The sequence below is a fragment of the Mesoplodon densirostris genome, chromosome 4 (genome assembly GCF_025265405.1).
Source record: "Mesoplodon densirostris isolate mMesDen1 chromosome 4, mMesDen1 primary haplotype, whole genome shotgun sequence".
In the NCBI taxonomy this organism is placed as follows: Eukaryota; Metazoa; Chordata; class Mammalia; order Artiodactyla; family Ziphiidae; genus Mesoplodon; species Mesoplodon densirostris.
This window is the reverse complement of record NC_082664.1, coordinates 165,940,382-165,967,005: the sequence shown is the minus strand read 5'-3', so window position 1 is coordinate 165,967,005 and position 26,624 is coordinate 165,940,382. Positions and strand designations below refer to the sequence as shown.

The window sequence follows — 26,624 nt, the reverse complement described above, 5'->3', positions numbered from 1 at the left end:
TGCTTCTGTAATAAGGAAAGAAAACTTTTTGTTATTTTTCTAAAGTCTGCAGTCTAAATGGACAACTAAAAGCTAAAGGTTACTTTTATTATAAATTATGGGAGTTCTAATTTATCTAGTGTTATAAACAAGTTTTTCACAAATATTCTTACAAGTTTCTTAATACTTTTATTTTATAGATGTCCTATTTTAATCTTGTGAAGAGTTTAACATCTGCCTTTCCAAATATGTATAGTATATCACGGTAAGTTTATAATCCGTATTGCAACTAAAATGATTAGCCATACTGCCAGTAGATTTCTATTTTAAATTGTGGTAGGCTAGTCCAACAAATTGGATATGCTGTTTAACTAAGTGCCACAGTATCTGCTCTATGTGATCTCTGCCTTTTGAAAAAATGGCAATACAGTTGTCCCTCGTTATGGTGGAGGGGGATTGGTTCTAGCCACCCCCCCACCTCAGATACCAAAATTGGGGATGCTCAAGTCCTATAATATTTGCATACAACCTACACACATCATCCCATATACTTTATTTTTATTTTTTTTTAAGGAACATTTATTTATTTATTGCTGCGTTGGGTCTTTGTTGCTGCGTGCGGGCTTTCTCTAGTTGCAGCGATCAGGGGGGCTACTCTTCGTTGTGGTGCGTGTGCTTCTCATTGCGGTGGCGTCTCGTTGCGGAGCATGGGCTCTAGGCATGCGGGCTTCAGTTGTTGTGGCACGTGGGCTCAGTAGTTGTGGCTCACGGGCTCTAGAGTGCAGGCTCAGTAGTTGTGGCACATGGGCTTAGTTGCTCTGCAGCATGTGAGATCTTCCTGGACCAGGGATCAAACCTGTGTCTCCTGCATTGGCAGGCAGATTCTTAACCACTGCACCACCAGGGAAGTCCCCATCCCATATACTTTAAATTTATTTATTTATTTATTTGTTTGTTTTTATTTTTGGCTGCGTTGGGTTTTTGTTGCCGTGTGCTGGCTTTCTCTAGCTGAGGGGAGAGGGCGCTACTCCTCGTTGCAGTGCACGGGCTTCTTATTGTGGTGACTTCTCTTGTTGCGGAGCACAAGCTCTAGGCACAAGGCCTTCAGTAGTTGTGGCACATGGGCTCAGTAGTTGTGGCCCACGGGCTCTAGAGCACAGGCTTGCAGGCTTAGTTGCTCCGCAGCATGTGGGATCTTCCTGGACCAGGGCTCAAACCTGTGTCCCCTGCATTGGCAGGCAGATTGTTAACCACTGCGCCACCAGGGAAGCCCCTCATCCCATATACTTTAAATCATCTCTAGGTGAGTTATAATACCTAATACAACGTAAATGCTGTGTAAATAGTTACCAAGCATGGCAAATTCAAATTTTGTTTTTTGAAACTTTCTGGAATTTTATGAGTTTATATATTTATATATATAAATATATGTTTTTTATATATAAATATTTTTTTTCAATTCGAGGTTGGTTGAATCCGCGGATGCGGAACCCATAGGTATGGACGCCCAACTGTATAAAATTTAAACTCAGAACACAATGAACATGGTTTATATTTCTTTGATTTTGTGGGTTTCCAGGGTCCTGGTTATAAAAATTGATGTATTGTTGAGCAAGATCAGAATTCTGTTATGTTTTTCTAAATTATAATGACCTTTTTGTATTCATGCTTAATTTCCAGCAAGTATCTGGGCTTAAATTTTCCATCATCATACTCTGCTGTATATATATGCATAGGTCTGTATAATTCTTACTTAAAAGTGAAGTTATCTCAGTAACGTAACACTCAGTCTTCCACTGTATGCATTTCTGCCTCTCCAGGTTCCATCACATGACACCAGCAATGTGCTGCTGTAGTAAAACACGGAGCGGTGAGAAATACACTGATCCTTTTAACCTTGGCTGGAGAGACTTGAAAGGTCTGTACGAGGACATTAGGAAGGTAAGATATTTTTGACGATGCTGTAAAGTAATGTTGATTTCTTAGAATTATGAGCAAACAGTGCAGGTTTTCACATGTGTGCCGTGCTGTTGCAGACTTGATTCCCAAATGTCAGGTTTCAAATGTTTCTTGAGCAACAAGTGTGGGGCATCATGGAGGATGCAATGCAAGTTACTATCCAGAGGGGGGGTGATGGCAGAATTGGGAAACTGAAAAAAAAGGTACAGGCAGCACGTACACGTCCAAAGAGTCATCTAACCTTTCCTTGCCAAATCCATCACGTGCTCCAGGCCTGGTGAGGCTATGAAGCCTCCAGTGACTCCTGCTACTGTCTTCCTGTCCAGTTCTGAATATCAGTGCCAGGCTGACCCAACTAGGGCTTTCTTCGCGAAGCATTCTTTTCCCAGAATTTTCAGTGGCTCCCAGCCTCACGTGGATTCTCAGATGCTGCCCAGAAATGCTCACGTGCCCCTGGTCAGCTTCCTTCCCGTTTCAAGGTTCTGTACTTTCCCCCTGCAGCCCCCATCCGACTCTCCTGTTTTCACCACTTCCTGTCCAGTGGACCAAGCAGAGGCCGTGAAGGAGGAACTCCCTGAACGCCTGCTCCGGGCCGTTTGCAGCCCACACTGCTGCGTGCCGGCCTCCTCCCCTCCCACCTCAGTGAAGTCAGGGTTCCCTCCTTTCCAGCTTCATCCCTGGACCTCTGGTTAAGTCCCATCCCCTTTGCCTCCTCGGGGCCCTAGGAGCTCCTCCTGCAATCCCCTGTCCTCCTGTCTTTATCTGCAGACTCGCCCTCCTCATTCTCTTTCAGATCCATGTTGGGTGCTCCAGCTTCTTCCTGTTTGTCTTGTAAAGGACCGTCCCTTGACCCCGTGTCCCCCTACCCCTTACCTTCCAGTATTCTTGGCCTCTCTCTCTCTCTCTCTTGCCCCTTCACCACTGCTCCGCCATCGCGCTGTGCCTTCCTTTCCAGCCTCTCCTCTAAAACTGCCTTTGCTTCCTTCCACCAAATCCAGTGGGCACTGCTGGTTTGTATCTTCCCGGACTCCTTGAACACGGGACACTGTTCACCACAGCCCCCTCTATGAAACCCACCTCTTGGCTTCTGCACTCTGCTCGTTCTCCTGACTCTTAGGCCATCCTTCAGTCAGCTTCCTGGGTTCCCCTCTGGCCCCCTCCACCCCACCCCTGTGAATTGTGCCGTTCTCTGGGGCTCTGTCGGCTCCTGTGCTCTCTCTGTCTTCAGTTCACCCATTCCCATGCTTACGACTCCCACATAATATCTCCAGTCCACATGGAATTTTCTCTCCTAAACTTTGCTCACTGGGCAGCTCCCTGGAATGTCCATGACTGTCTCGCACTTGGCAGATCTGAAGCTCTACCTTTTCCTACAGATTGTTTTTTCTCTTGTTTTTCCTGTTGGTTGGAGGTTGCCCCCCAGGAACCCGGGGAGGATCCTCGACGCAGCCCTCCTCTTCCCCTCCACGCCCTCCTCGTCTCATCTGTGTCTTGCCTTCAGTCCCCAGCCTTGTTTTCCTCCTCCCACCCTCAGCCTGAGCCAGAGACGCCCCCGTTATGCTCCCAGAGCAGCTGCACTTACCTCCACGACAGCAGTCCCCCCGCAATATTGTTTTCCTTCCCCCATCTAGACTCTGAGCTCCCTGTAGGCAAGGGGCTGTCCTATTTATCTTTGAAACCTCTGCGTTTATTATCGTCCTTGGCACTGAGTCAGTAACTGAGGGAGTGAGTGGCTGGCCTGCTGGACTGTGTTCACTTGAGCCCTGCTGAAGGTCCTTTGGGTCCATTTGTAGCTCCCATTGCTCTCAGGGCATAAGCTCTGGTTCTCTCCAACAAGTCCCTGAGGGACAGATACAGTAAACACACATGCCCATCACCAGGAAGGCTCTCCCCCCTCTTCAGAAATCAAAATCCTACTTATCCTCTAATCCCCAGTCAAAGCTTATCTCCTCCATGAAATGTTCAGTTTTTCTCTTCCACGCTGATCTCTCCATTCTTTGAACTTTAATGCACTTAACGTACGGCATTGTTCAAGTTACCACCATATTATTCACTGAATATTTCACATTTTAAAAAATTTTGCTTTCCCAACTCAATTGGAAGCTCCTTGCCATCAGGTAAACCATGTCTTACACTTACCCTATGAACCTTTGGCTTGTGTGGCTAAGTAACGGCCGAGCCAGACTGACCCCTGCTCTTCTCTCTGGCCACGTCTCATCTTCCAGCCCCTGATACCCACTGACCTCCTGCTTCATTGGCTCCTGCACTCCCCATCTTTGTCCTCTCCCCTCCGTCTTCCAAGCTGCAACCAGCCCTGTTTCTTTCTCTCTCCAGCTGTCACTGGCCATCTGGTGCTTTCCTCCCCCCACCTGCTATCTCTTGGAGTCATGGGGCGGCAGCAGTGCCCACCCCAGCACTGAGGCCCCTGGGGGCGAGCCAGGCATTGCTTGTGGCCCAGCCACACACAGCCAGCTTTATGGCCATGCAATGTTGGAACCGTTTCCTACTGAGTGTTGAATTTCTCAGTTAAAATGAATACACTAAAATCAAATCAAGGTTTTGTGAAAGAAATCCCACTGACTATGCAGTTATGATGCTGTATTGACACAGAAAAACTTTGTTTCAGGAACTGTTCATATCTACAACAGAACTTAAGGAAATGTGTGAGTACTACTTTGATGGAAAAGGAAAAGCCTTTCGACCAATTATTGTGGTGCTAATGGCCCGAGCCTGTAATATTCATCATAATAACTCCCGGTGAGTTATTTACTTTCTTCCCTTTATTGGTTTTATATTTGGCAAACCTTCTTTCCCAAGGTTACTGTTTAGTCTCCTGTTTAAGAAGTAGCATGTATCTGAGAATTCACTTTATGGTAATTAGTTTCTAGCTTTGTGTTCCCAAGGTCACCCTGGAGTCTAGTCTGGGCATCTTCCTTTTCCATGCTTTTTAGTATCCGTGGAAGAACAACTTCAGCTGCAAATAAACATTTTGGAAAGAATTTTCAAAGCCACATTGAGTTTTCTCATTCAGAAGTAAAGAATACCAGGATGTATGCATACTTGTAATCATTGTACACACGGGGCCATTAGTCCAAAGGTTGATGGTTATAAAGTCATGAGTTAAGCCTGGATTCTGGGCACCACACCCGTTGCAGGGCCTGACTTCCTGTGGCCTTGGAAACGTGCCAAAGAAAAATCTTCTTAAAAGAAGGCATTTTGACTATCGGTCTTCAACTTTTATGTTTCAAATATGTGTAAATTTTTCAAATATTAAAACAACTGCAATGTTTTAATATTAAAGGAAAACGCCAAAGGACCCATTGCCATTATTTTTTAGGCTCTTTGCCATGTTACTGGAGTGTCTGCATAGTTTTTTTTGTTACATCATGTAATCTATTGATGTAACCTCCAGTAGACCGTAATGTACTCATACATTTCCCTAGTGTTGAACATTTGCATTACATTCCCTTTTCTCTGTAGATAACACGTTAAGGCATGCCTAAGGTTTGCCAGCACTAAATTTAAGGATGCTGTCAGAACGAGTGTCAAATGTTGCTTCTTAGCACATGCTTGCCTCTGCCCGCAGCTGTTTGCGCCCCGCTGCTGTGCCCCTCCAGCTCCAGGATATGATTCCGTGCTCATGGGTGCCTCCCACTTACCCTGAGACTTTCCAAGTGCTCACAGTATAGTTTGAACAAGCCATGAAATCTCTGGCAGTGACTGTTTTCCCATCATCAGGACCACACTTTCACTTCACCGGAAGGCAGGGCGGCAGAAATGCTCCCTCTGAACCAAACTTGAAATGGTCTAGAACCTCTCACATGGTCTAGAACTGGGTTTCTCAGCCTTGACTCTGCTGACATTCAGGGCCAGATAATTCTTTGCCGCGGGGACTGTTGTGTGTCTTGTAGGATGTTTGGCAGCCCCTCCCCTAGTTGATGACGACCAAGAAATTTCTCCAGACGTTGCTGGGTGTCCCCGGAGGAGCAGAATCGTCCCTGGTTGAGAACCACTGGTCTAGAGATAGCGTGTGTTTATATTTTTAATTTCTCAGATTAACACACAATACAGTTCATCACCCTCACAGAAGACAAGGGAAGGAAAATACTCTGCATTTGCTCACCTTAAATCCTGTCAGCTGTTATCCCCAGAGTCAAAGTCTTCAGTATACCTCATTGAAACTGTATAAACTGTTGGTTGCAGAAAAAAATGGGAGACTATATACCCAGAAAAGGCACTGCTAGTTTAAAACAAAGGAAGTTCAATTCTGCCTTCTCCAGGGATGTTCCAGCTACAGCTTCGTTCTCCCCGTAGCTGACAGGAGCAGGGCTTGCTGAAGGCACAGTATGGAGGCATTGGGATGTGAGTCGTGACTGTGGCGTGCATTTGGGTGGTACAGTAGCCTAACGATATTATTCTCCAAGCCCCAGCTTCTTGAGAATACTTAATTCCTAAGGACCCTTTTGGATCAGGCTCTTAATAGGCCAAATATCTAGCTGTTAACTTCCAAGCCACTTAAAGCAAGAGGGGGTGGGGAGTGGGGGGAGAGCTTGGGCCGTTTGTGATTTTGCTTGTTGCTGAAAGAGCTTTAGAGCCATGTGGGGCAAAGGTAGAAGATTCTGGGCAGGACCGCGCTGGCCTCTGTTTCTAGCTGATGCCACCAGCAGCCCTTCCACTACTTCACCTGCCTGCTTGTTGGTATTGGCAGCATTGCGAGAGGCCTGCTTCATCGTTTGACAGTCACAGTTTAATGGCTCCTCTGAGGCTTATTAGACATCATCGTCTTGCTTCTGAGATGTGTATTAAATAGGTTGACAGTAATCCTGGAGGGGATTTTAGAAAACAGAATAGAACAGATACCTTAAGAAATGGCGGGGGGACTACCTTCTACTGAGTTTCTCTTTTACTGAGTTTCTCTTTTTCCTGTATTAAGCTTGTCCGTCGTCCATTATATGTTGCCTGCTAGATCACTTCACTGGGAATTCTTAACCTGAGGTCCGTGAAAGCTGGGCTGGTGGTGGGGGTGGTCTGTGAGCCCCTTAGAATTGTGCGCAGAAATTTTCGTATGTTTGCACGCAAAGGTATACATGGCTTATAGCATATTCTTAAAGGGTAACGTGGCCCAAAAAACCTTAAGGCTTCATCTTTATTTTTCTTCTGTGTGTCCTGATAACCACAGTACCTGGTCAGGTAAGGTAGGACACATACAACAGATAATCAGACTTGAAAGGTCCAGAAAACAGAGTTGTGGTGGATTCTGAGCCTCGCTGCCCAGATCCCCCTTCCCTGAAGGACCGTTTGCCCCAGCTGCTGGGCCAGTGTTGCTGGTAGAGAGCCTTCAGTTCGCAGCCTCTTCAAGGGTTGCCCCGGCTGCAGAGAATCCTCTCACCTGAGCCAGTCCACATCCAGGGGCTGACAGATGAAGGGCCATTCTAGCTCCAGAGCACACAATGGAGTGGCCGCGGCTATGGATGGGCCTGCACTGCAGAAACGTCTCCCTCTACCGCATCCTCTTGTCTCCTCCCCTCCCTCAGGTGTTGATCCCAGGGGCACTTCTGAGCAGACATTCTGTACTTTAAACGTGAGAGTCTGCTTTCCCGAGAACCCAACCCTCAACAGAGTTCAGCAAAACCCAACTACCTGTGGGTCAGAACTTACCTTATCAAAGAATCCAAGTCAGAACTGAGCTTTATAAAGGATAGATTTCTATGAAATTGCTCTACTTATTGACCACAACACAATTAGTCTCTTCTCAAACAAGCCAAACCTGTCCTACTCAGAGACCTCACTGAAGACACCTGTTCTTATCATCAGTCTGACCCCATCAGTTTCTCGTGGAAATCTTCTGGCACTGGAAAGGGGATATCGCTGCCAGTGATTGGGATAACAGGCCTACTCAGGTTATACTGGGCACAGATCTGTTGATCTCGACTGTACAGATAGTCACGTGGCATTGAGTCCCACTAGTCCAGTTTACAAAGCCAGACATTTGATGAGATAGAACAGATAAGATGCAGTTTTCACATTAGTAAATAGGTCAAGCTTCCAAATGCGCTAAAACACTTAAGTTCAGAGCAAGTAACTTTTGTGATTGTCATGAAGACAAAGGAAACTACAAAAACTTACTCTAGGGAAACTGTAACAAGACAGTCATCACAGCACCAGCTCACATGAGTGATTCCTAGAGTCAGGCTACTAACGATTCTAGAACCATTCCTGGTTTCTGTGTGTTCTGAATCATTGAGCCAGCTACTGCTGCGGCTGTTTATGGGTTAGGAAGGTTGGTGCCACGAGAAATATTTTTGTCTTTAACCTAGGAGATGGCACTTTTGATGTGTCCATACTCATAATTAAAGTGGATCTTGATGTAAGGTCTGTAGTAAGGGATACCTACTGAGGTAGAGGAGGCTTTGATAACCAGGTGGTTGTCCATTTCATGGGCGAGGTCAGGCCCAAGCCTCAGGGGAACATCGTTGAGAGCAAGGCGGCTGTGAACATGCTGTGTGCTCACTCTTCGGCTCCCATGACCCAGGGGGAGGCTGATTCTATCACTGAAGGAATCAACGTCTACACGTTCATCAGCTGTGTGCTCAATGTGAAAAACCCAAATGCTGCATTATTCTTTTGCACCCTGGATCCTGTGGAGAAAGCCAGCCTGGATAAGCTGCAGGTCTGAGATATCATCATGGAGTCACTCTTCACATGTCCAGGGCTTCCAAAATGCAGTGTTTCTTCAGTGGCAAGAAAATAACCAGTAGCATGAATCCTGCATCATTTACGATGCAACTTTGCAGGCATCTTTTTTTATCTGGATATAAATCTGAGAGATTCAGGAGCTGCTGCTCTTGAATGTCAGTTATTTTTCTTGATATTAAAACTGCTGATGGATTCGTGACTGTTAGGATCAAGCTTAAAACCGCTATTCCCTCCAAAGAAAGGCAGTCTCCACTGTAGTCTGGTGCGCTTGTTTGGGTTTTCAAAGGTGAATGGCCAGTGACCAAGGAGAATGATGTGCTAAGCACGTTGGAGCTCACAGGTATCCCTCCTGCACTCTGCTGTCCCTTAGAAGGAAGGCACCTTTGATGTTCATGCGTCAGTGTGCCAGTAAGGAATACAGGGAAAGGGAACAAGGCTGCAGTGGCTGGGGGCAGAGGCCAGGGAACAGAAATATGGGGCCGAGGATGAGAAGCGAGAGCGAGGGGTGGGCAGGAGCGCCTTCCGTCCCCCGCGTTCAACCTGGACGCCACTGCGGAAGGGGAGACACTTCAAGGTCGTGTCAGTAATGTGGAGAAACAAGATTTTAGACAGATGAAGTAAAATCAAGTAATTTTAAGAATCAGATCACTGAAAAGGAAACATTTGCGCATCAGCAGAAGAGGATGGTGAAAGTAAGAAACTGTGTTAGGCTGAAAAATGGCCCCACAAAAGTATGCACGTCCTAATCCTTGGGACCTGTAAGTGTTACATTATATGACAAGAAAAGGGTCTTTGCAGAATTAAGGATCTTGAAATGGGGGTGTCATCCTGGATTATCTGATGGGCCCGAAATGCAATCACTTGTATCCCTAAAGAGGGAGGCAGAGGGAGATTGCCGTAACAGAAGAGAAGGCCGCGTGAAGATGGAGGGGAGAGACTTGAAGGTGGCTGCTTCAAGCTTGTGGCCACAAGCTAAGGCCCTCCAGCAGCCAGCAGAACTGGAAGGAGCGAGGAAGGGATTCTCTCCTCGAGACTCTGCAGGAAGCCTGGCCTTGCCGATACCTCCACCTCAGGGAAACTGCTTTTGGACTTGTGGTCTCCAGAACTGTGGGAGAATTTCTACTGATTTAAACCACCAAGCTTGTGGTGATTTGTCACCGGGCCACAGGAAACTGGGACAAACCCCATCGTTCACATCCTATCGCACGAGTGCGGAGAGTGTGCCTGCTGGGGCTTTTCTCTCCCTCTGGAGGTTCCGCTTCTGGATGCACCAGATCTGGCAGTGCAGACCCAGGGGGAGCTGAACACTTTCCACAGTGTCAGTAGTTGAGGGACCCAAACTTGTAGCAAGTCAGCTCAGTGGCAGATAAAGATAGAATCTTAAGTGACATGGATGTATAGTTCAGCATACTGAAAACTTGAACGTGTGCACTTCTATCAGGTAACAACTAGGAGATGCAGTTCACATCCTGAAGAATTTTAGAGACAGAGAGAGACTTTGTTTGCATTTTAACTAGAGAGTTTCTTTGGTAGCAAACTGATAAAGTATTTATTCGTGCCTTTAAAACTCGAGATGATGCGAAGTGTCAGAGCAGAGGAGGTCACCCTCCCATGACTGTGCCTTTCAGAACAGGGGAGACTTCCTGCCCTCGAGCTCCGAAGAGACTTGGGGAGTCGTTGGCATAAGACCTTTAAACTGGGCCCCCAAGCCTCAGGTCATGCCTGCGGTTTAGAGGCGGGGCTGCAGGGGGGCAGCAGAGGCTGAGCTTGTGTCAAATCCTTTCTCAGGAGAAGCTTCCATTTGGGGCTTGCAGTCAGTCAGGCGAATCCCCCCACTTACAGAGCCCCAACTCTGTGTGTCACAATCACCAGGATTGCTGCTTCAGAAAGTTCAGGAACTTCAAAATGCCAGTTCCTGAGCCCCATCATGAGGGATCCCAATTCCTAAGTCTAAGGAATTTTCAGTCTGTATTTTCAAGAGTTGATTTTGACACGGTGGGCAAGAGATGATATTTAAGAAACACTAATCTTGTCAGAGTTCTCACAAGCAAAGTGAAACGCTTCTGTTTAGAATTGGCAGAAGAAAATAAACAGAAGAACATGGGGAAATAGAAACAGAGCCTTCTGTAACCCACCTGAGAACTCTGGTCTTTATACAACCTCTGTAGCTTTGGGAATAGAAGCTTCTCTGTCTCTGTTAAAGTGAAACCACATTTACGATTTAAATTCTTCTGCTTCCCTCAGTTGTTGCAAATCAAGGTAACCCATTGATAAGGTCTGATTTTCTTTTTGGAGACAGTTTTCCCACACTGGGGGTTTACTTGTCATTTCTTTAAGACTTGGCATTATATATCAGTATGAATAGGAGGAAAACGCATTTTATTTAAATCACATGTGAGCTTGGTGAAGGGTATGTGGGGGGTCATTATATTATTCCATCTGTCTCCGTCTGTGCTTGAAATTCTTCATTATAAAAATGTTGTTTGAAATCTAATGAAGAGGGAAGAACCTGACTGTTGTGAGGGGCTGGCTGAGTCATCGCACGCTCTTGCAGGTGTGAAGGATGGAGGACAGAGCCACCTTTCGAGACTCAGCCTCGGGGCCTCGTTTTCTCCTGCTGTCCCGCCTGACTGGTTTTTCTTAGCACCTCTCCCAGAAGCTGGGAAAGTGCGGCAGCTCTTTCACAGCAGGAAGTAGACATGGTGCCCAGTTTTTTGAAGGCATGACTCAGTTCGGTACTTCGAAGATTTCATCTTCAAAACAGTGTGAGTTGTTCCTGTGATCTGTAAATTTGGGTTCCAGACCATTATGCTGTACTGTGGATACGTAGTGACAGTATTTTCCAGATAGAAGCTGGCACATGTTAAAGGCTAATTGTGCAGGAAAAAGTACATCAGATAAAATGATAAAGCATCTAAAATGGGATGTTTATCCTATGTAGGGGCTGTGTCACGATGCCAAATAACTTTCTAAGCAAGAATCCTGATTGCATCAATTTAGCCATAGAAAAGGCATTTTTACATATATGTAGTCTATGAAATTTCAAGATATTTTAAGAAATCTTTGTTTTAATATCTTCAAATTACAAAAAACTCCAGTGCTTCAGTGAGTACTGCCATTTTACTGCAGCTTCCCACCAGGACCCCTGCCTGCTGACATAGTTTGTGATAACGGAAGTGGTACCCGACCTATAAATACATGAGAAAGGCTTAGAGGTCTTAACAGTTGTTTAAGGTAAGATCTACTTTTAATGAGTAGCAAGTGTATATTTCATCAGACTGAAATTCATTGAGAAAATGTTCTAAAGAAATAGTCTTTCTATTTATGTAAAACACAACTGTAAAAGTCTACATCTTTTCTTGTGCGTTAAGATAGGATCCAGTAAATTTACCTGAAAAATTTTAAAGGTCCAAGCTTCCTTCTATAGGGTCTGTGAGTTTCTCACTGAAGGATTCAGAACAAGCTCTTGGAAGCCATCCAAAGCTCCATTTACTCATAAACTAAAGTAGTTTTACAGGATCGTTTGTCCCTCCCCTCTGTTTCTTTACTTCTCCCTCCTCAGAAGAATGTGTTGTGACCCAGAAGTGTTCAGAACTGTTACAGTTGTGACATTAATAAATAATGAGCAGCACTCTACAGTTGATTTCTGGGCTAAAAGCAGTTGGAAGATTCTGAGGTTTAGTTCTAAAAATCTTAAGTAAGAGTTGCTGGCAAAGCACCATATTTTAAAATTACATTTAAAGCAAGACAGGAAGATAGTCCTCAGGCTGATTTACTGTTTGTAGTTAAATTCCAGCATCTTTAATGTTAGTTATACTTCATTTTTCATGGCTTTCTGCTAGATCTGAGGAATTAGAATGAACACTGGCTTTTGCAGATGTTCAGATTAGGTTTTTAAAGAAAAAAAGTCACATTTCAGTATCCCTCTCACTTTTCTCCCCTCTAAGAGAGAACGTGGTGACATCTGAAAAGTAAGCTATAGGAATAAATAAAACATTTGGTTAGCGTGTGTTTGAGCCAGGCTTCTGTTTTATTTAGATTCAGAAAATTCAGTTGGTTATTTCTCCAGTTTGATTTTCTTAAAGTTCAGTTTTTTTAAATTCCCATAGATGATGATGGTGAGAATAATGATGATTTAAAAGAAATTGGGGTTCCCTTTTAACTGTAAAAGTCACATCCAAGTATCTTCTTGGGAATGTTTCTCCTGTATTTTGTGTTAAATCTGGGAAATGAAAGTTTAAATTTCTAATGCACAGGTTAAATTTGAATTGGAATTCATATTCCAATATGAATTATCAATTCATATTGGTAACCAATATCAATAGCCAATTGGAATTATGAATTCCAGCTCTCTTGGTTATCAAGGTCTTCTTATGAAATATTTAAGGCATTATTAAAAGCTTTGAACACAGTGACCGTTGGTTCTTTCATACACTTCTTTAGAATGCTCTTCACCCATCTTCCCCATCCACCCCTGAAATTTAATTGTAACCTAACTGTAAACTTGACCAACTGACCAAGACCACTGTTACAGGACATAATGATGATTCTTCAGCCAGATACCCAGAAATCTCAGGTGTTTATCCTTTTTTTGATGTTAATTATACAAATTCTACTTCTTAGTGTGGTGTCCCGAAAACATAATCTTGGTGCAGAGTATCTTGTGCATTTTTAAAATGTTCTCTAAATGATAGAATTGGCTGTGTTGGGAAGCCAAAGTTTTTATATAGTTTCTCTTAGAGAAATAAAATTCTTTATCCTAGATCCGATGTCCAGTTTTCACAAGATGATTGCTGAGAAGGTTATAGGCGGTGTCTCTGTTAAAAAGCATTGCTTTCTGTTAACTAGAAATGTGCAAGCAAGCCAGCGTGCCGTAGCCTTAATTGCAGAAATGATCCACACTGCCAGCCTGGTCCATGATGATGTCATTGATGATGCAAGTTCCCGAAGAGGAAAACACACAGTTAATAAGATCTGGGGTGAAAAGAAGGTACGGCTTTTTGGTTTTTTAAATCTTTCTTATTAAATCCCATACTCTTTGAATTGCATTTATTTTCCAGATTTGTCTCATTAAAAAGTAAAATATGGGCTTCCCTGGTGGCACAGTGGTTGAGAGTCTGCCTGCCAATGCAGGGGGCACGGGTTCGTGCCCCGGTCCGGGAAGATCCCACGTGCCGCGGAGCGGCTAGGCCCGTGAGCCATGGCCGCTGAGCCTGCGCGTCCGGAGCCTGTGCCCCGCAATGGGAGAGGCCACAACAGTGAGAGGCCCACATACCGCAAAGGGAAAAAAAAAAAAAAAAAAAAAAAAAGTAAAATATGCTTCATCAAATGTGGTCTTCCAGCTTTCAAAATAGTTTTCATGTCTGGTCTATATACAGATGTTTGATCATGGATAACAGCACAGAAAAATAAACTTAGTGTTTCTGCTTCTTCACAGTTTTATATAGAATTTGGTTAAGGAAGGAGATTTTTGTAGTTATCCAAAAAGCATATTTCATGAGGAATCACACCTTTTACTTTGGGGCTTACATTACTCAGATTCACTTTAATTGCTTAACCATTTACTAACTGCCACATGCAAGAGTTTCAAGGCAAGTAAATAAAGAAAACTAATATACATATATATATATGTATAAATACACACACATATATACACACACATATTCATACACATCTGTATCAATCTCAGAGGGATACTGTTCTCCCATGAAATTTTTACCTTTTTGAATAGAAGCTTTATAATTGAATAGTTCATGTGTATTTTAAAGCATATTTCCACATTATTTTATTAGCATTTCTTGAAGGGGGTGTGTAGAACGTGGCATCTTGTTTAAGGATGTTTAAATCACGGGTTGAGGAAGGGGATAAAATTCAGCAAATGAAAGGGAAAACCCACAGGCCTTCTGGGAGCAGGCATCTCCCGCCACACATGCCCCTCCCTCGGCCATCCTGCCCATTTGAAGCACAAACAAAACATTAATGTGAATGAGGTTTCCCTCTCCATACCTTCCCCGCCCTCACATGTCTGTAATACCTGGTTCCCACCTGTTTTCTAATCGTATTCAAAGAAGAAATATACCTTAATTATTATCTTTACATGCTGGTTTTTCTTTAGCGCACATCATTTTGTTAAATCTTTTTATTCCCGATTTTAGATGAAAAGGTTTTGTGTCCTATTGACAGAATTCCATACGTCAGAATGTTGGTAAAAAAGGATGGAGTTTCATTTTGGAGAGGCCCTGGGTAACTCTATGACATGTCCTGCAGTCTGCTGTGTCTGTTTTCAGAGCCTGTCCTTAAAGCTTTATACTTGAGCCCTTGGGCAAAGGGGGAAGAATAAGTGAACAAGTTAAGATTTTTCTCCTGACTGGTCCCCTCTGTGACTGCCTCTGCTGTTGGGGTCCTCCATCCTTTTTTTATTATTATTAATTAATTTATGGCTGCATTGGGTCTTTGTTGCTGCACGCGGGCTTTCTCTAGTTGCGGTGAGCCGGGGCTACTCTTCAACGCGGTGCTTGGGCTTCTCATTGCAGTGGCTTCTCTTATTGTGGAGCATGGGCTCTAGGCGCGCAGGCTTCAGTAGTTGTGGCTTGCGGGCTCTAGAGCACAGGCTCAGTAGTTGTGGCGCATGGGCTTAGTTGCTCCACGGCATGTGGGATCTTCCCGGACCAGGGCTCAAACCCATGTCCCCTGCATTGGCAGGCGGATTCTTAACCACTGCACCACCAGAAAAGTCCCGGGGGCCTCCTTTAGAAGACCGTGCTTACACTGTCACCTGCCTCTTTCAGCTGCAAGGCTGGTCTGCCCTGCATGGGGCCACCTGCTAGTCTCCCCTTTTTTGCCCGTCAAACAAAACTGCTGTGTTACCAATAAAAATCCATTCATACAGCACCTCCTCCATGAATCCTCATTCCCCTATTTGGGTCCCTATCCCTTCTTTCCCTTAACCCCTCACCCCAGCCATCCCCAGTCTGGCCAGCTTTAGTTCCAAATGCTGGAACCTTTTGGCCTCTGGGATCCCCAGGGCCAGGAGAGGAAAGAGGCAAAAGCCTAGAGATCCTGAGCCCTCACCTGCTAATGATGTAGGGTGGATGATGGATGTTTGTGTACCTATAAATCATAATGTGTACAATGACTTTATTTTTTTTATTTTATTTATTTTTGGCTGCATTGGGTCTTCGTTGCTGCGCGTGGGCTTTCTCTAGTTGCGGCGAGTGGTGGCTACTCTTTGTTGCAGTGGGCACACTTCTCATTGCAGTGGCTTTTCTTGTTGCAGAGCACGGGCTCTAGATGTGCGGGCTTCAGTAGTTGGGGCGCATGGGCTCAGTAGTTGGGGCTCGTGGGCTCTAGAGCATAGGCTCAGTAGTTGTGGCGCACAGCCTCAGTAGTTGTGGCGCACAGGCTCAGTAGTTGTGATGCACGGGCTTAGTTGCTCCGTGGCATGTGGGATCTTCCCGGAATAGGGATTGAACCCATGTCCCCTGCATTGACAGGCAGATTCTCAACCATTGCGCCACCTGGAAAGTCCTACAATGACATTATAAGTGTATATTTACATTTACATCAAGATACTTTATACAGTATATGTTATATAAAATGATTAGTTGGTAAACATACTGAACATCACTAATTTTAGATACTAGAGAACTAACAGACAGTAAAAACTTGGGACTTCCCTGGAGGTCCAGCAGTTAAGACTCCACGCTTCCACTGCAGGGGGCACGGGTTCAGTCCCTAGTTGGGGAACTAAGATCCCACATGCCATACGGTGCAGCCAAAAACAAAAACAACAACAACAAATAAAAAAACTTAAAATGTGGTTATGTTGCAAATTCTGTGGATTAAAATTCCACAAACTCTATCATTTATAACTACTCTATAACACCTATCCATATCTTTAAGTATGCAAATTAGTGTATTTGAGTACAGCATGTAGTTCGGTCATGAATAACTTATAATAGTTGCAAATACGATGCAGACGTTTATTCCCAATCTAAAGAAGATTGGGAAAATACTGATTGGTGTTCAATGAAAAAAATATTTTGTCCTGGAATGAGGGGCAGTGTAATAGCGTTCTAAGAGCATTGAACTTGGAGCCAAGATTCCTTGGTTTAGTTTTCACTGAGAAAAGCATGGGTTGGGCCGTGCTCTGGTGCGTACTAAGTACTAGCTGGATAATTCCCGCTACATGCCCTTAAGAGTTTGGTAAATAGGAAAAATGTGGGAAGACAACAACAGTATCCAAGGGGTGCTGTGCTCACAGAAGATCTGAGTGAGGGGTCTAAGTGAACTTCCTGCAGGTGCCGCCTGAGCTAATTCTGCACATGACTGCCAGGTGATGAAGGGGAAGGACTTTTTTGAGCAGAAGAAACAGTAAGTGCAAAGGCACAGCCACATAGTTTGATGGGAGAGCAAATGGTCCAGCGTAACTAAATGAAGGCAGTGACATTTTGCTGGGGCTAGGGATGAAGCCAGAGGGTCAGGTACTTCCGTCTCTAGGCATTCATTTCTTCAGCTCTGGAATGGAGAGGCAGACGGGGTCATCTCTGAGAGCCCATCCGGTTCAAACAGCATCCCAAATCTGTAGCTGATTATAACATAATCCTGTTGAGGAAGAGGAAGGGGGAAAACTTATGTCCAGGATGACCCCTACCTCCCATCCTGTTTCTCTTCTGAGAAGTTAACTTCATTGTTGGCTCTGATGCTCAGATACTTTTCTCTGAAAGTTTTCTTCTCTTCTTTTCTAGGCTGTCCTTGCTGGCGATTTAATTCTTTCTGCAGCATCGATAGCTCTGGCACGAATTGGAAATACAACTGTTGTATCTATTTTAACCCAAGTGATTGAAGATTTGGTGCGTGGTAGGTTAATTCTGACTTTTCTTCTTTTTTATTCAATCTTAATTTTTTGCCAAGCAAACAAAAAACCCTCACATGATCACTTTCCTTTTTTATAGGTGAATTTCTTCAGCTCGGGTCAAAAGAAAATGAAAATGAAAGATTTGCACACTACCTTGAAAAGACGTTCAAGAAGACTGCAAGTCTGATAGCCAACAGTTGTAAAGCAGTATGTACGTTCTGTCTCTTTTCAAGTTAAAAACAAACAAACAAACAAACCTCCTAGTTCTTTCTTGGGAGCTAATTCTCCTAGAAAAAATTTCACTGGAGAACCTTAAAATAGTAACCAAAATCCCAAGAGGTCATTGAGAAAAGAATTGCATCCCCAGACAGTGGAGAACTTCTGCTGAGGTGTCCATTTTTGCTGTGTTCTTTTGCTATGCAGACATCAACTTTTCATCTTTCATCCCAAGAATTGAATCAAAATAAGCTTTATAATATATTCCCCAATCTAATTTCCAAATGGTATAACATTTTTTAAAATTAATTTATTTATTATTTTTGGCCGTGTTGGGTCTTTGTTGCTGCATGTGGGCTTTCTCTAGTTGCGGTGAGCAGGGGCTACTCTTCGTTGTGGTGCACGGGCTTCTCATTGTGGCGGCTTCTGTTGTTGCAGAGCACGGGCTGTAGGCGTGGAGGCTTCAGTAGTTGTGGCACGTGGGCTCAGTAGTTGTGGCTCGTAGTCTCTAGAGCGCAGGCTCAGTAGTTGTGGCGCATCGGCTTAGCTGCTCTGCGGCATGTGGGATCTTCCCGGACCAGGGATCAAACCCATGTCCCCTGCGTTGGCAGGCAGATTCTTAACCACTGTGCCACCAGAGAAGTCCCTAAATGGTATAACATTTTGAACAACTTATCGTAAATAGTTTCTCTCGTGATTATCACACACACTGTTTCTTACATTTTACGTATAAAAAGTAATGAAGTGCTGTGTTCTTAAGTATAATATTGACCTGGGAGAAAATATATAACTATCAGATTGTACTGGTGGTCTATATACTTTTCTTATGAGTAGTAGATCCTCCCAGTTATATGAAATATAGACAAGCCATTTTCCTTCCGAGTATAAATTGAGTGTGAACCATAACTTTTTTTACCCCTTGCTTTCTCTTTGGCCTTCCCTTTACTCTTCGCATAGTTTTTCTTTTTAAAAATCAGTTAGTATTATCCTTAATCTGTAGACTAAACTGTGGTATTCACTGCTAGCCCATGAATGAGACAATTCTCTCCATAGAATTGTTCATCTGACTGTCTCTCAGCCTAGCAGATATAAATGAGATGAAAACTGGGCAAGTAAGAGTCCCTTGTAATTAAAGCAACAAGAAAGGAAGACTTCTAAGGGCCAAATGTCAATTGCTGTCGTGATACATAATTAACATAATTACATAATTATGTAATAATTATACCATAATTACAGTTAAAGGGAGCTTTTTCTCAGGCCTCTCAGGTGAAAAGGTCCTTTGCCAATAGTGCCTCTATTTGGAAAAGTGTCAAGAAATGTGTAATTTGTAAAGCCAGAAAAGAATGAGAGCAACATTTCTTCCTAAAAAGACCTAAGTGAAACCCTAAGGAATGTGAATTATGTAGAACATGCTGGCCACAATCTCAGCCATTTTTGTCTTTTTATTGAAAGAGCATTTTCTTTTTTTTTTTATTATTATTTCCAAGAAATTGCGAGTGTAGTTTTCTAAAAAAAGAGAGACAACAATATGATAGACACTAGAATGCTAAATAAAAGAATAACTGATTTAAAATGGGGGCCATAAAGCTGTGACCTTAATCCTTCATTGGATTTTGATGCCAAAATCTCCATGAAGATGGAGACCCATCCTCATAAGGCACATTACTGTGTTAGGGGAAGCTCAGTAACAACTTCACAGGCCTGAGGCTGCACTTAGAAGCACTAGCACTTAGCGGGGCTGTTGGAACTGGAAAACCTGAGGGTCATTGTCCACACAGGCCCAGGGCAGCAGCGTGACACTGGAGCCAGAACATGAAGTAGTGCACTCAGTGATCGAATCCTACAAGGGCCCGCAGAAGTGGAGCCACGTCATCAAGGAAAGACTTAATTCACTCTCCTCTGCTTAGGAAGCCAAAGACAGGATAGCACTTGTAGTCGCTTATAAAGAGGACCTCATCCTTCACAGATGAGCAAGTTAAAAGGGGACTTGCATATTAATATGGCCCGAACCTCGTTAAAAATGAAATGTTTTATACTGTCCACTAGGAGGCATGCTGGCATCACCCCAGAACTACCCACTTTTCATGCGATGTATTCCTAAGCTCCAGAGCTGTTGGAATAATAAAGCAGAATCTTAGTGTGAGCTCTCTCAATAAAAGTTTCTATATTTAAGTGCCTATGGGTAGAGATGTTCCAGAGGTGTTATATATTCAGAATTGCTATTTTTGTGCAATCTTGGTACTTAAAATGCAAAGACGTGAGCTCTGAAAGAACGCATGCAAAGCAAATTAGAGATGCCAAAAGGAAGGAGTAAGGAGAATTTAAACGTCAGAATCATTATAGCAGAACTAATGGAATTCCAAGATGTTATGGGAATTTGAAGGGAACTTAATAGCTTAAAATTCATTGTCCTAAGAGCTATTTAATGGAAAATAGTATTAAGATTAAGAGAGGGCTGTTCAGGATTGCTTTGGGACACTGATTGATGTTAAAAATAGAAGTAATCTTGAAAGATGATTGGCTCCTTGTTTCTACGCATAGTCATGCAAAATACGTTGTGTAGCTTACCAATGAACACTATGCCTCGTTCCCCAGAAAATCTGATGGGAATGAGACCAGAGGGGTCTGGTGGCCCATCCGGTGTTACTGAGTCAGGCGGTAGCCGAGCTGGGATTTGAACCCAGAACTGGGTATGATAATCCTACAGGTTCATGTATTTCTTTTTTTTTTTTTTTTTTGATACGCGGGCCTCTCACTGTTGTGGCCTCTCCCGTTGTGGAGCACAGGCTTCGGACGCGCAGGCTCACCGGCCATGGCTCACGGGCCCAGCCGCTCCACGGCATGTGGGATCTTCCCGGACCGGGGCACGAACCCCTGTCCCCTGCATCGGCAGGCAGACTCTCAACCACTGCGCCACCAGGGAAGCCCAGGTTCATGTATTTTTCTCATTTCTTTCTGAATTTCTTTTCTCTCGAGTGCTGCATGTGGCCTGGAATCAATTGACTGTCTTCTTGTTACCTCATTTTCAAAGCTACAGAGGGCCACCACAGAATTTTGGTTTGTGGGTCATATCTGCTGAACACCTATTTTTGGTTATGATATTCTTATCTAATCTACAAATAGACCTTATTCAAATTTTAACAGTTGTTGTAATATTGTTATATCAGTAACAAATGGGAAAATTTTTTTCTGGCCCAGGATCTCATGTGGCATTTAGTTGTCAAGAATCTTTTTTTTTTCTTTTTTTTTTTTAATTGAATTATAGTTCATTGGTAGTATAGTTGTGTTAGTTTCGGGTGTACAGCAAAGTGATTCAGTCATATCTGTATCAGATTATTTCCACCATAGGTTATTATAAGATATTGCATATAATTCCCTGTGCTGTACAGTAAATCCTGTTGCTCATCTGTTGTACTTATAGTAGTTTGTATCTGTTAATCCCATACTCCTAATTTATCCCTGCACCCTATGGTAAACATAAGTTTATTTTCTATATCTGTGAGTCTGTTTCTGTTTTGTATATAGATTGATTTGTATTGATTTTTAGGTTTCACATATAAGCGATATCATATATTTGTCTTTCTCTGACTTCACTTAGTATAATATTCTCTAGGTCCATCCATGTTGCTGCAGATGGCAATATTTCATTCTTTTTTTGTGGCTGAGTAATATTCCATTGTGTATATATATACCACATTTTCTTAAACTGATCATCTCTTTTTTTTTTTTTTTTTTTTTTTTTCTTTTTGCGGTATGCGGGCCTCTCACTGTTGTGGCCTCTCCCGTTGCGGAGCACAGGCTCCGGACGCGCAGGCTCAGCGGCCATGGCTCACGGGCCCAGCCGCTCCGCGGCATATGGGATCCTCCCAGACCGGGGCACGAACCCGTATCCCCTGCATCGGCAGGCGGACTCTTAACCACTGCGCCACCAGGGAGGCCCTAAACTGATCATCTCTTGATGGGCACTTGGGTTGCTTCCATGTCTTGGCTGTTGTAATAGTGCTGCTATGAACATTGGGGTACATGTATCTCTTTGAAATAGAGTTTTCATCTTTTCTGGATATACGCCCAGAGTGGGGTTGCTGGATCATATGGTAGCTCTATTTTTAGTTTTTTAAGGAACCTCCGTACTGTTTCCATAGTGGCCTCACCAATTTACATTCCCACCAACAGTTCCCTTTTCTCCACACCCTCTCCAACATTTATTTGTAGACTTTTTGTTGATAGCCATTCTGACCAGTGTGAGGTGATACCTCATTGTGGTTTTGATTTGCATTTCTCTAATAATTAGTGATGTTGAGCATCTTTTCATGTGCCTGTTGGTGATCTCTGTGTTTTCTTTGGAGAAATGTCTATTTAGGTCTTCTGCTCATTTTTTGATTGGGTTGTTTTTTTGGTACTGAGTTGTATGAGCTCTTTGTATATTTTGGATATTAACCCCTTAATGGTCACATCATTTGCAAATATTTTCTTCCAGTCCATAGGTTGTCTTTTCTTTTTGTTGATGATTTCCCTTACAGTACTGTGCAAAAACTTTTAAGTTTGATTAAGTCTCATTTGTTTACTTTTGCTTTTATTTCTTTTGCCTTGGGAGACTCATCTAAGAAAATATTGCTGTGATTTATGTCTAAGAATTTTTTGCCTATGTTCTAGGAGTTTTATGGTGTCATGTCTTTTTTTTTTTTTTTTTTTTTTTTGCGGTACGCGGGCCTCTCACCGCTGCGGCCTCTCCCGTCGTGGAGCACAGGCTCCGGACGCACAGCCTCAGCGGCCATGGCTCACGGGCCCAGCCGCTCCGCGGCATGTGGGATCTTCCCGGACCGGGGCATGAACCCGTGTCCCCTGCATCGGCAGGCGGACTCTCAACCCCTGCGCCACCAGGGAAGCCCGGTGTCATGTCTTATATTTAGGTCTTTAAACTATTTTGAGTTTATTTTTGTGTATGGTGTGAGGGAGTGGTCTAAGTTCATTGGCATACACGTAGCTGTCCAGCTGTCTCATCACCATTTGTTGAAGAGACTACCTTTTCTCCATTGTATGTTCTTGCTTCCTTTGTTGTAGATCAACTGACCATAGTTGTGTGCTTTATTTCTGGGTTCTCTATCCTGTTCCATTGATCTATCTGTTTTTGTGTCAATACCATGTTGTTTTGCTACTGTAGCTTTGTAGTAGTATTGTCTGAAGTCTGGAAGGGTTATGCCTCCAGCTTTGTTCTTTTTCCTCAGGATTGCTTTGGCAGTTCTGGGTCTTTTGTGGTTCCATGTAAATCTTAGGATTAGTTGTTCCAGTTCTGTGAAAAATGTCATGGGTATTTTGATAGGGATTGTATTACATTTGTAGATTGCTTTGGGTAGTATGGCCATTTTAACAATATTAATTCTTTCAATTCGAGACTGGGATATGTTTCCATTTCTTTGAATCATCTTCAGTTTCCTTTATCAATGTTTTATAGTTTTCAACGTATTGATTTTTCACCTCCTTGGTTAAGTTTATTCCTAAGTTGGTTTTGGGGTTTCTTTTTCTTTTTGAAGTGATTTTAAATGAGGTTTTGTTTTGTTTTGTTCTGGTTTTTTTTTTTTTTTTTTTTTACTTTTTCTGATATTTCATTGTTATTGTAAAGAAATGCAACAGACTTCTTTTTATTAATCTTGTATCCTGCTACCATGCTGAATTCCTTTATTCTAATAGTTTTTATGTAGAGTCTTTAGCATTTTCTATATAGAGTATCATGTCATCTGCAAATAGAGACAGTTTTACCTCTTCTCTTCCAATTTGGATACCTTTTATTATTTTTTTCTTGCCTGTTTTTTTTTTTTTTTTACCACAGATTCTATTTCACTTCTAGTGATCGGACTGTTCAAATTATCTGTTTCGTCTTGACTTAGTTTTGGCAGGCTGTATGCTTCTAGAAACTTGTCCATTTCTTCTGGGTTGTCCAATTTCTTGGCATAACTGTTCATAGTATTTTCTCATGTTTTTTAGTATTTCTGTGATATCGGTTATTACTTCTCTTCTTTCATTTCTTATTTTGTTTATTTGGGTCCTCTCTTTTCTTCTTGGTGATTCCTGGCTAGAGGCTTGTTGATATTGTTTATCTTAAAAAAAAAAACCAGCTCATGGTTTTATTGATTTAAAAAAATAATAAATTTATTTATTTATTTTTGGCTGCATTGGGTCTTCGTTGCTCTGCAGGCTTTCTCTAGTTGTGGTGAGCGGGAGCCACTCTTTGTTGCGGTGTATGGACTTTTCATTATGGTGGCTTCACTTGTTGCGGAGCATGGACTCTAGGCACCCAGGCTTCAATAGTTGTGGCACGCAGGCTCAGTAGTTGTGGCTCGCGGGCTCTAGAGCGCAGCCTCAGTAGTTCTGGAGCACAGGCTTAGTTGCTTCATAGCATGTGGGATCTTCCCAGACCAGGGCTCGAACCCATGTCCCCTGCATTGGTAGGTGGATTCTTAACCACTGCCACCAGGGAAGTTCCTATTGATATTTTAATCTCTCTTTTATTTTTTTCTTCTCTGATCTTTATATTTCTTTTCTTCTGCTGACTTTGGGTTTTGTTTGCTCTTTATCTAATTATTTTAGGTGGTAGTTTAGTTTGAGATTTTTCTTATTTCTTGAGGAAAGCCTGTATCCCTATGAACTTCCCTCTAAGAACTGCTTTTGTTGCATCCTGTAGATTTTTGTAAGGTTGTGTTTTCATTTTTGTTTGTCTTGAGATATTTTCCGATTTCCTCTTTGATTTCATCATTGGCCCATTGGTTTTTCAGTAGCATGTTGTTTAGTCTCCATGTGTTCATTTTTTTCCCCCTTTTTCTTTCTGTGGTTGATTTCTAGTTTCATAATGGTGTGGCCAGAAAACATGCTTGAAATAATTTCTGTCCTCTTAAGTTTGTTGAGGCTTATCTTGTGTCCTGGTATGTGGTCTGTTCCTAGAGAATGTTCCATGCATGCTTGAGAAGAATGTGTATTCTGGGTTTTTTTAGATGCAGTGTCCTGTAGATGCCAATTAAGTTCAACTGGTCTATTGTGTGACTTAGGACCTCTGTTGCCTCATTGGTTTTCTGTCTGGAAGATCTGTCCATTGATGTCATTGGGGTGTTAAAGTCTCCTACTAGTATTGTATTCCTGTCAGTTTCTCCCTTTATGTCTGTTAGTATTTGTTTTATGTATTTAGGTGCTCTTATATAGGGTGGATATATGTTAGCAACTGTAATATCCTCTTGTATTGATCCCTTTATCGTTATATAATGTCCTTCTTTGTCTTTCTTTATGCGCTTTGTTTTAAAGCCTGTTTTGTTCAATTTGAATATTGTTATGCCTTCTTTCTTGTCCTTCCCATTTGTATGAAATGTCTTTTTTCATCCCCTCATTTTGAATCTGTGTGCCTTTTGCCCTGAGGTGAGTCTCTTGTAGGCAGTATATTGTAGGTTTTCGGGATGTTTTTTTTTTTTAATCCATTCTGCCATTCTGTGTCTTGACTGGAGCATTTAGTCCATTGACATTTAACGTAATTATTGACAAGTATGTGTTTATTACCATTTTAAACCTTGTTTTCCAGTTGATTTTGTAGTTCTTGTTTGATAATTTCTTCTTTTTGTTTTTCCTTTTGTGGTTTCATGGTTTTCTTTTGTATTATGCTTGAGTTCCTTTCTTTTTTGGTTTTTGTGAATCTGTTGTATGTTTTTTATTTGTGGTTACCCTAGTGTTCAAGTATGTAGACTCATAACAATATCTACTTACTTTAGACTGATAGGTTCAAATATATTCTGAAAGATCTACATTTTTTTACTCCTCTCTCCCATATTTTGTGATTTTGATGTCCTATTTTACATCTTCATGTTCATCGTTTTGCTGTTAATTGTAGTTATAATCATTTTTACAAAATTTTTTGATTGTTTTTTAATCTGTGTGCTGTCTTATTTAAGTGATCTTCAGTCCTTTTATATATATGCCTTTCCTATTATGTTTTTCTCTTTCCTATAGATTCTTGCTTCTTTTCTATTTAGAGAAAGCCTTTCAATATTTCTTTTAGGGTAGGTTTAGTATTGATGAGCTCTTTTAGTTTTTGCTTGTCTGAAAAATTCATTATTTCTCCTTCTATTCTAAATGATAATCTTGCTGATTAAAATACCCTAGATTGTGGGTTTTCCCTCTCAGGAATTTGAATATATCATGCCACTCCCTTCTGGCCTGCAAAGATTCTGCAGAGAAATCAGCTGATAGCCTTATATGAGGGGTCCCTTGTAACTGACTCTGTTTTTCTCTTGCTGCCTTCAGAATTCTCTCTTTAGCTTTAACTTTTGCCATTTTAATTGTGATATGTTTTGTTGTAGGTCTCTTTGGGTTCATCTTGTTTGGGATTATTTGTGTTTCCTGTACGTGGCTATCTATTTCCTTCTTTAGGTTTGGGAAGTTTTCAGCCATAATTTTTTGAAATGCATTTTTGGTCCCCTACTCTCTCTCTTCTCCTTCAGGAACCCCTATTATGCATAGGTTGGCACGCTTTATATTATCCCATAGATCTCGTATGTTGCTTTCATTTTTTTTCATTTGTCTTTCTGTGTGCTGTTCTGATTGGGTGATATCCATTATTCTATCTTCCAGATCACATATTTGTTCTGCGTTATTTAGTCTGTTTCTAGATTGTTTTTTATCTTGATAAATGATGTGTCTAATTTTGATTGGTCCCTCTTTACAGTTTCTAGTTCCTTGTTGTGGTGGTCAGCATTTCTTTCAATAGTTTTTCTTAACTCCTTTAGCATTTTTATTACCTCCTTCTTGAACTCAGGGTCTAGTAGACTGGTGAGCTCTGTTTTATTGGTTGTTTTTTCAGGGTATTTCTCTTGTTCTTTTGGGAGTAATTCCTCTGCTTTTTCCATTTTACTTAACTTTCTCTGTTTCTATGAATTTAGGA

The 26,624-nt window shown here is 42.4% G+C and overlaps 1 protein-coding gene across 3 annotated transcripts in view; it reads left to right on the top strand.

Annotated features, from left to right (window-relative positions):
- Positions 1-26,624, top strand: part of PDSS1 (decaprenyl diphosphate synthase subunit 1) — a 46,750-nt gene that overhangs the window by 4,102 nt on the left and 16,024 nt on the right. For 2 of the 3 annotated variants that reach the window (XM_060097647.1, XM_060097646.1), the window contains exons 2-7: positions 180-244; positions 1,800-1,920; positions 4,565-4,695; positions 13,483-13,624; positions 17,382-17,493; positions 17,589-17,698. In XM_060097647.1, coding sequence (XP_059953630.1) covers positions 180-244; positions 1,800-1,920; positions 4,565-4,695; positions 13,483-13,624; positions 17,382-17,493; positions 17,589-17,698 — 681 coding nt within the window. Of the gene's footprint in view, positions 1-179; positions 245-1,799; positions 1,921-4,564; positions 4,696-13,482; positions 13,625-17,381; positions 17,494-17,588; positions 17,703-26,624 lie in introns of all 3 variants that reach the window. The other variant, XR_009531818.1, reaches the window with a different exon arrangement.